Source organism: Buceros rhinoceros, unplaced genomic scaffold (assembly GCF_000710305.1).
Source record: "Buceros rhinoceros silvestris isolate BGI_N320 unplaced genomic scaffold, ASM71030v1 scaffold9119, whole genome shotgun sequence".
NCBI lineage: Eukaryota > Metazoa > Chordata > Aves > Bucerotiformes > Bucerotidae > Buceros > Buceros rhinoceros.
In genome coordinates, this window is record NW_010430944.1 from 230,772 (window position 1) to 240,113 (window position 9,342).

At 38.1% G+C, this 9,342-nt stretch overlaps 1 protein-coding gene across 2 annotated transcripts; it reads right to left on the minus strand.

Moving 5' to 3' along the window:
* Positions 1 to 750: 750 nt before the first annotated feature.
* G6PC2 (glucose-6-phosphatase, catalytic, 2) lies at positions 751 to 8,365 on the minus strand. 2 transcript variants are annotated; one of them, XM_010143228.1, is made up of 6 exons: positions 8,064 to 8,365; positions 7,724 to 7,797; positions 7,282 to 7,391; positions 4,000 to 4,111; positions 3,035 to 3,150; positions 751 to 1,833 (listed from the first exon to the last, which is right to left on the minus strand). In XM_010143228.1, exons 2-6 carry the CDS (start codon positions 7,771 to 7,773, stop codon positions 1,322 to 1,324), a joined length of 900 nt encoding a protein of 299 aa, XP_010141530.1. In that variant the 5' UTR covers positions 7,774 to 7,797; positions 8,064 to 8,365; the 3' UTR covers positions 751 to 1,321. The 2 variants fall into 2 exon arrangements, with proteins under 2 accessions (XP_010141530.1, XP_010141529.1); XM_010143227.1 differs by lacking the exon at positions 8,064 to 8,365 and having other exon boundaries at positions 1,322 to 1,833; positions 7,724 to 7,941.
* Between the last annotated feature and the right edge of the window lie 977 nt (positions 8,366 to 9,342).

Consider the following 9,342-nt stretch of genomic DNA (forward strand, 5'->3'; position numbering starts at 1 on the left):
CTTCATTCCCAAGGGCCAAGTACAACTACTCACCTTGTTTTCCCAATTAAGTAAGAGTCTTTCTATTTCGATTATCCCACAACTAATTGGAAGTCTAGAAGTAATGTCACGTTTACATTTTCTAAGCTTTGTTGCTATCAGGTCATCCATACACAGCCCTCATTACCCATACTATAGCCTTATGCTGCTTGTATAGTAACTATTATGAGATGGTAACGGCAAAACATTGCTTAAAGATTGTGCACCGAAAGGGAATATGCAGCAGTAGCTGCTAAATACTGAATAAAAAGGGAAATTACCTGTCTTTGCCTATTTAGAGCATCCATTTTAGATAGAAAGTATATATTTCAGGTATTAGTTACTTGTGTGCTTAGGTAAACGAAGCTGATAAGAATATAAATTTGCAATGACTTAGTCTACAACCGTGTTTTCATGATTTATGCAGCTACTAACAGTGACTCAGGCTTGTGACTCTTGACCTGAGAGAATTAGACTAATTCACCTTTGCAATACGGGAGCATGAGCAACATGCTTGAGGTGATATGCTGAGATAATTTCATTATTGACAGCTTTCTTCATTTGTTGCTCCATGTAGATCTTCAGAACCAAAGATTTGTTACACCATCTTTATGCATATTCAATATCAAAGGTGTAATCTGTATCATTCACAATTAATGTGACCGCTTTTGAAAAGTAAAAATGACAAAAACACACGGCAATGCAAAAATACACTCTACAGAGTCTAATTCAAATAAACTTTTATTTTTTTTTCATCTGGCTTAATCAGAAGCTGTTTTGCTCAGGAAGCTCAATAAGTTAAATCTAAAGCCTTCTTTATAACTGTGTTGGCCTTTTTCACAGTGCCCGTACAGTTGTAGGTGGTGTGATACCGTCACACCATTACCTTGCAGTTTAAGACAATATCTATATATAAAAAAATAATGCGTATTGTTATGTACAATGGAGGCTCGAAGCAGCATCTAGATGGAGTGGAACAGAACTAAAAGACCACCAAGCAGCTACATAAAACTAGCTGATTATACTTTAAAACTTCAATATGACCCAGAGTATTGGGTCATTTCTAACCATGCTGCAGTGTGGTTGCAATACTTCTAGGAATAAAATCAGCAATTAAAATTTCTGAGCTGCCAAAGTCATTTTTGAATGTACTGAGTTTGGATGTTCTCGTTACTGCCCAGGAGCACGTCAAAGATGCAGTGGCGTACCCCTTGATTAAAATGAGTTAGCAAAACTGCCTTTATGGAGGATTCTTGAACAGTTCTTAACCGCCCCCACATTGCTCACCATTTGGAAACTTTATCTAATTAACTTTCTTTTCAGTTGTCCTCATTAATGAGTGGACGCAGAATGGAACCAAGGCAACTACAGTCAGAGGCATAGCTGCACTCTTGCAAAAAGAGAGAATGTAGAACAAATACTCAGTATGAGTAGGTATCTTAATGAAATTATACAGCTGCAGTGTAGCTAAAGAAGCAGCTATACACAATATGCGGAAACTCATCTTACAGCTATTTTTACCTTTGCAGCTGGTGATGAACATTTCAGAATTAATTCCAAGACCTAAGCCAAAGAGCGCACCTAAATTCCTCACCAGTCCAGCAAATGGGGTTGTGTCAATGTTTATCCAGTCTGGGTTGGCACACCACTTCTTGGCCTTTGGAACAGACCACAGCAAGTCAATATCAAGAAGCTTGAGGACCAGATAAAAGCCAAGGGCAAAGATGAAAAGAAACAAGTTTGTCTTGATGTACATTCTCAAGCTTGCTGTCTGAATAGCAGGGGTGTGCTCAAATGCTTCTGCCACAAGAATCCCTGTGGATTAGAAACTCAGTGTTACAGGGAACAACACACTCGTACTTTGAAGCAGCACTTTTTACAGTGCCGCTATAGAATGTGACTTCTGAAGACAGAAGAATTTATCTATGTATTTATATATATACATGTATGTATACACATATGCACAATTTACCACTTCTATAGTACCTTACAAAATCTTTTCTCCCACTCAAAACCGTTAATTTGGAAAAAAAAGAAATTAAATCCCAAGCGCTACAGTTTTTCATGTGAGGCATACCTTAGGACTGACTGCATCTCCCAGATGACAACCTATCAAATATTAGATGTAAACTAGAACATGCCTTTTCCAAAAGAGTCCCTCACTCAAAGACTGATCCCAGCAATGCAGAATTCGATACCAGTGCCCACACAGGCTCTGAGTGTTGAAGGAAGACACTGAACACACTTATTTCCTTTCTTACTCATTTTGTCCTGATGTGAAATGGAAGAGCTGGACTACAAGCTGTTAGCTAGAGCTGCCCAGGCTGCTCTGCAACCATGGAAGAGAACGGGCGCAGGCAGCCCCTGCTCAATGCTTTGGTCACCCTCCTTAAAATCACATAGATACTAGAGAGATTGCTGATACTTCAAACTCCCTAAATACCAATTTGAAACACATTTCGGTAACTTTGAAAAATGTACTTTAGCTTCTTAAATCGCCCAGGGGAGCTGGCACTGCTGATTTGCCTTTTCCTGTTTTGCCCAGGTCTCTGGCCCGATGCTTTTTCACACTGCACATGTGCTAGTTTGCGCCTGGACACCATTTAAAGTGAACCAAATAGCTTCCTCCTGAGAGAAAAGGCCAGAGCCATATAGAAGCAACTTCCTCTCTGATCCCTTCCACACAGGCAGCACAGATAAAGATTTGATGCAGCCAGTACAAACCAGATAGTGTTAGTGTGATAGCGCTGTGGAACATGGACATAATGCAGTCAGCATCAACTGGCGCATGGACAAAGCCTCAGTCCCTGTGTGAATTACAAAGACAGCAGATACATACTACCTTGCAAATTTTACCTTTAGACTATCATCAAATTCTTGATCTTCCAGAGAGTGGAGAGCACCACTAGAGCTGCAAGCTGAGTAGCACTACTAAAAATCTCTTGCCTTTTCTCATACTTCGCTTTTTTCAGCTTTTCATATATGTTGAAAAGAAAAGAAAAAATAGCAGCATTACCAGCAAATACTCCAAGAATAACTTGATGAGGGAAATGTGTTGCTATGAATACTCTCGAGATGCACACACTGATCTGGATAATCCAAAAAATACTCCAGAGGAATGACCATGTCAGTCTAAGAGGGAAAAGGAAGATGCTTAAAAATTAAGACATATCACCTAGTAATTTACCCCAGGCCCCTTCATCTCAAGCTCATATTTTCACCAAGCTTCACAGGTTTATAAGTAGAGAAGTTTAGAATCAGATGATCAAAACCAGGAAGTCAGTACTAAAACAAGGGCTGCAGGAACAGACCACAGTAGTTTCAGGTCCAAGACACCAAAGTGGTTTTAGTGATGAAAGCCATCAATGGCAAGTTAAATTAACCCTAGTACCTTGAACATATTTCTCTTCATGAAGTCATACTTAAATGCAGAAGTTCAATCATTTGGTGACAAACTCCACTTGCTATGGGAACAACCTTGTCAGGCTAGGAAAGAACAGCCATCAAAGCAATTATAAGACTTCTCCACACAGCTGGGTAACACGTCACTCACTCTGAACTTTGCCAACATTATGTGCATTTGCTTTAAAAGGGGGTAAGAAGGACTACCAGCATAGCAGTAAGTTTGTGTACTAACCAAAAGATCCAACAGTAAAGACAATTAATAGAATTCAAAATTTCCAACACTAGAAGACATGACGCGACCTTTAATAGGAGCTCATTCAGAGACATTGTACGCTATGTCTGTAAGTTAATAAATACCAACCTATACAAATGGATAAACCTTCTTAAAGTTCCTTTTCTTCAGCTGAAGCAGGTCATAATAAAGGGTTATGTTTTATGGTTTGTTTGTTTTTTTTTTTTTTTTTTACAAACTGGACAGAACAGACTATGACTATTTGGTTAAAATAAGTCCATTAAAACCGTAGCATGTATATAAAAAAATACCTGTATGAGTTAGAGCAATGGAAAGATACTGACCTGTGAAGGGTAACTGCTGATTTATCTTTCCATCTAACAGTGTAGCTAAGTGCTGCTGTGACCATTACATACCAGACACAGGAAGATCCCATGGCATGTCCAGATGGGCTTCCTAGTGGAAACAAAAAGGAAATATTCAAACTTAAAAATGATGACTGTAACATTTGTCATATAGAAAATGTCTACTGGCAGTTACTCAGGCACCTAATAATCTAGAAAGAAATGGTTATCAGAGGTTGAAAGAATGTCAACTGCTTCTCAAATATTAATTTTCTCAATATATTTCAGAAGACTCATCAATAACGAATCCAGAATATTTGTCTGAAATCAAGTAGGCAACAGCTTAACCATCTTTGATTGGTGTGAGCTGATATCGTCAGTACTTTTCCATTACTATGATTTAAAAAATAGGGCATCTAGGGCTCTCTTAGTGCTGTAGCATGTAACATAGAAGTTACATATGAGGATCACATGAGATAGATTTTCAGTGGGCTACCTCATAATTAAGGAGAGCAACAGAGATGTAGCTCTTTGTGACATTCCAAACTAAAGTATCAGTATAGTTTTAGATGTCCCTTCCAAACTGCTTTTTGTCTGCTTTTCCAGTTACCATGGCGCTAGCAACTGCGAGTCTGATCTGTGTCTCCTTAGTAATATTACAGACCAGGTAATTCGCATTTTAGGTAGTTTTGTAATAAATTTAGAAATGTGTCTGAAGTGTAATGGAAGAACTGTGACTTTATGCTTTATTTTTATCTGTTTTATACATTTTAAGGTGTTGTGCAATGTCAACTAGTTTGACAACAGATAACCAGTAAAACTGGCACATAAAGTGATACTGTAACCTATTGGACTAATTGCTGTACCCACAGCAGGCTGTTAACAGGGAACACACTCTCATATAGAGACCAGTAGTGATTTCTTTTTAGTACAGGTATAACAATATATATGTAATGTTTTAATGTAACAAATAACATTTTAATTTTACTGGAAACCACATGAAGCCATGGAGAATTCCCTGCAACTGTGAAAATCACTCAAAGTATGCTGGCATGATGCCAGGGAAATGATTCCTAAAATTAGTCACTTCTTTTCCCCTGTTCACCACGTTTACATTCAACAAAATGAAATAGGGAAGGAGACAAAATTAGATGATTGGAATCTGTCTATACCAAACTTTTACATCTTGGCTTTCTCTGGAGACCAAAGAGAATTAAAAGGGACAGGGTTACTTCATGGCAGAAGAAATAATTTTGGATAAAGAATGTGTTATGACCCAGTGCTATACATCAGTTTGCAAAGCAAAAGAGTATTTCAGTGAAGCAGCAAAATCGGACTGTCTAGGGAGGACAAGTGCAATGATTTCTGTCTCCCTGCATCAGTTTTTGGCATTCTGCTTGGCATTATCCTGTAGTAATACTACTAACTCTTTTGTTAATTTCGTAACAGATGTACCCTTCTAAACCTCACAACAGAACAAATGTCACTGATAAGGAAACCATAATGTTGTGTATTAGCATTGGGAAAGCTTCTCTTTGTTGTCATCTAGGAAAAATCTTTCATATAGTTCATCTGCAAATTACCTACCAGATACAGCACAAACTGCACCTTAAGGTTTATGTTCTTAAAACCCTGCAAATACCAGAGAAAAGATGGCTGCAGGGTTTTAGTTCTGTTCATTCCAGAAGTACAAATCAAGTGCAGGTCCTAGATTGCCTGCCACGTTGTCACATGAACAGTTCCCTCAGCTTTCCCTTTTGCTGAGCTGCAGAGTTTGGGGTTCAGGCTATCCCCAGTATCCACAGGCAATATTTGGATATGCCATTCTCATGCCTGTGGCTGCTTCTCTAATCTTTTTGTATAAATTGCACGTTTTTAAAGTGTGTGAAGTACCGTGTAAGCTCATGCAATGACTGCGTGCACCCAACAGCTGCACTGACTGCACCTCCTCTTGTTAATGAGGAACAGAGGAGGGACAGATATTGCCAATTTTCAAGGGCAAATCTGGAGATGGGAAAGAACATGGCCATTGCAAGTGCAAATAAGGAATCAGTATGACAGTGGTACCCTCTGGACAGGAACAGGAATGACTTCTTACTTCAGGAAGAAACTAACAGGAAGAAAGGTCTTCTGGTTCAACGAATCAAAATGAAACACACTGACTGGTTTCTTCGCCAAAGCTTTGAATTACATGGTGCTGAATGGGCTCAGTTCTGAAAACTTCTAAAAAGATCTGAAGGACTTTAACACTTTGGATCTGGTCCCAGATTAATTCACTTGAAACAGCCTGCAGATCACATCTAGAGTAGGCATTATTAAACAACGCCTGATACAAGGGTTTAAGCTCATTAAAAGTTATAATGGGATGTAATGCAGGATATTGTTAAAAAAATACAGCTCTGCAAACCTCTTAAAAACTTGCAGTGGCACTGACGAGGAACCAAGTACCTTCATTTCCACAGTCAATATTTTCTTGTATAATGAACTAAACTAAATACAGTCAGTTAGCTCTAAGCAAGTTTACCTTATTTCACAAATTAGGGTTGCACAAGCTCATTTAACTTCATCAGTATTGCATTTGAGTTCCACAGAGAAGACAATGAAATACAAACAAGTGAAAATACACAGAAAAGATACATTATTTTAAAGATTTTTTCCCCCCATATATTTGTACATATAGCCCACAACACACATTCAGTGTCAGTGTCCAGTTCTGGAAAGAATGGTTCCATTTTCCACTTGTGATACGTTACATGATTAGTTGTTGACATTATTGTTATTTACACTGAACCACCTACTATGTTTTGTGGTTCAAATAATTCTTGCAATAGTGCACAAGCCCTCAAACTCACCAGCCCCCAGCTGTTTTTTTGGAACACTCTTAAAAAACATGGAATTTCCTTCCCCAAGCTGATGTCATTGGCACTGCAACGCTTCCTGAAAGTGACTCCACAAAGCAACTCTTTCTGAACCTACGACACAAGTTTTGTGAAAATTCCTTTACAATACACTAGTTTATTCTTGTAAGAGCTATTTTTAAAGCAAATAAATCCCCCTCCCTTACTCTGTTTAAAGACAATGAAGTAAACATTCTTGTCATACAGCAATCAAATACCTATCACATTTTATTTCTTCCCTTTTTCTTTTCCTGAGTTTTGGTGCTATTTTATACACGAATTCTGGGATTTGTATATCATATAAGGTCTTAGTAAATCACATCCTCTCCCTCCAAAAGCTGCTATCTCCATTAAATGTACCAATGTAATCTCCAACATTTCTTACCTGGTCCAGTTTCACATGTTATAGGAAACTGTTCAAGGCAGGGGCTTGACCGATTGGGATAAACCATTGTTTCTTGCACCCACCAGTATGGGCGATGGCCAAATAAAATCCTGACAAATAAAATAAATAAAATAAAATAAAATGAAGCAGAAATGCAATAAGAAGATTTTTATGTAAGACGGCCTCAGTAAAACATGATAAATAATCTTACAATGAATATGAAGAGCTATATTGCCAAAACTATTCTATAATAGTTCTATAGGTTCTTGTCTTATCAAAATGTCATTTCAAACATATCTTAAATATCCTTATTGTGAATTCCTGTTTTATAATTACAGGGGAAAGTCTACTAGAACATTATTCCTAGAAAGTTTTCTAAACTTGAGGCACACAATAACCATCATTAAAATTACCAGATTTTAAAATAAATCCAACTTCTTACCATTTAAATATGAGGTTGAACCAATCACCAATGACTGCCACCCATATCATTTTAGTACCAACCACTTGGTTAAGCTGAAACCAAAGAGGAAAATAAATTGAGAATATATTCCGGGGATCACCAACATGTGACATAAAATTAAGGAAATCCTGGTAAGCCCTGTAGTCCCTCTGTAAATGCTGAATGATAAGTACGCCATTGCTGTGAAGGAGATCCATCTTAATGGATTGAACTGTACTTGAAATAGAGTGAAGTTCCTTTGATCTCAGGTTTCTAGTGAGGGAGAATGAAAGCCATGGAGGGGAGCTATTAAAAAGTGAGAGAAGGTGATTGACGTTGCCTTTATATTGTATCAGCATGGTTTACCCAGCCATTCCTGGAACACGTGGCTCCAAATCTCCGGGAAAGCACATGAGTCTGTTAGCACTGGAAAGCTTTTCTGTTTGCAAATTTTAATTGGAGAAAACTAAGTTAAGTACATGCTGAGCAGCAGCAAATTGTGGGGAAAGTTTTGTGGAAACACAATGTGTGAATTATGCAATCCTTTGTGTGAACAGTTGGAACATGTTTGCTCGAATTTTCTCACAGTCCATTTCTCTGCAGGATGGACATTAGTAATGTGTATACTTCATTAAGTGCTGCCTGTATAAAGGACAGAAGGAATACACAAACAATTGGTCTTGGCAGAACTGTCATTAAAGCTGTACATTTCACTTTGAAATAGAATTTGGCTACCATGCTGTGTCTATTACTTTGCACAACACATTCTCAGTCATGGAAAATGCAACCAGTATCCATACATCAACAGTTCTGTTGAGCTCCAGCTTCATTTTTAAAGAATCAATATCTCAAAGCTCTGCAAAAAAAAAAAAGTTTCCTCCATACAAGAAGCAATGTTACTCCAGGACACAATGCAGATGAAGCTTATAGTCTCTGGGTCATCTCGTTCAGTAAGGCCAATCTCGCATGCTGCTTACATGATGCAAGTCCTGCACACCTCTGCCAGAAGGAGCTGAAGCCTGACCTACTGCAGCCCCCCTTCTTCCTGCCCAGCCTAGCAGAAATGAGACCTGCTTCATGAACCAGAGCAAGGCTGGAGACAGATGATTATATTTCCCTGAAGTATTCTGAAGTGAAGCACTTGGGTTCTCCAGGGCAAACAGCCAAGAAATTCTGCTAGATAGCAGGATTTTAAGAGTATACAGCAAATAATGTATTAGCACATCAGATTTATCAATATAAGTACTAATAACTGTAGCACAGGAAATTATTAGGTTCATTCGTGAGGTGGCTATGTGAAAAAGTTTTTTCCACAAGGCACTTGAAGACAATTCTACACAAGCTGTGGAGACAAAGATTCAATTGTTTTTGCTGAAGAGGGTCTTAACAGCTTAACAGGGCTTTATGATGTGTGGTCAGGGAAGTCACATGGAAACATTAAGTAGATTCAACAAATAAATGGACTTAGAAGACTTCTCTTCTTGACACAATCTCACATTGACTTTAAGCTATTAATAATCTGGTTTTAGAAATACTTTTGCACTTGTAAATCCTACATGTTTATTGCTACCAGTTGCAGAGCCATGTAGAAATCCTTGAAGTTAAAAAGAGATTTAAAA

What these genes read in the sequence shown, in the direction of transcription:
- G6PC2 (XM_010143227.1), bottom strand. Translation starts at nt 7,941, where the DNA reads ATGGATCTCCTTCACAGCAATGGCGTACTTATCATTCAGCATTTACAG. An exon ending in TTCAACCTCATATTTAAATG is followed by an intron (nt 7,392 to 7,723) that starts GTAAGAAGTTGG and finishes TTTATTTGTCAG; the next exon opens with GATTTTATTTGGCCATCGCC. An exon ending in TATTCTTGGAGTATTTGCTG is followed by an intron (nt 1,834 to 3,034) that starts GTAATGCTGCTA and finishes TCTAATCCACAG; the next exon opens with GGATTCTTGTGGCAGAAGCA.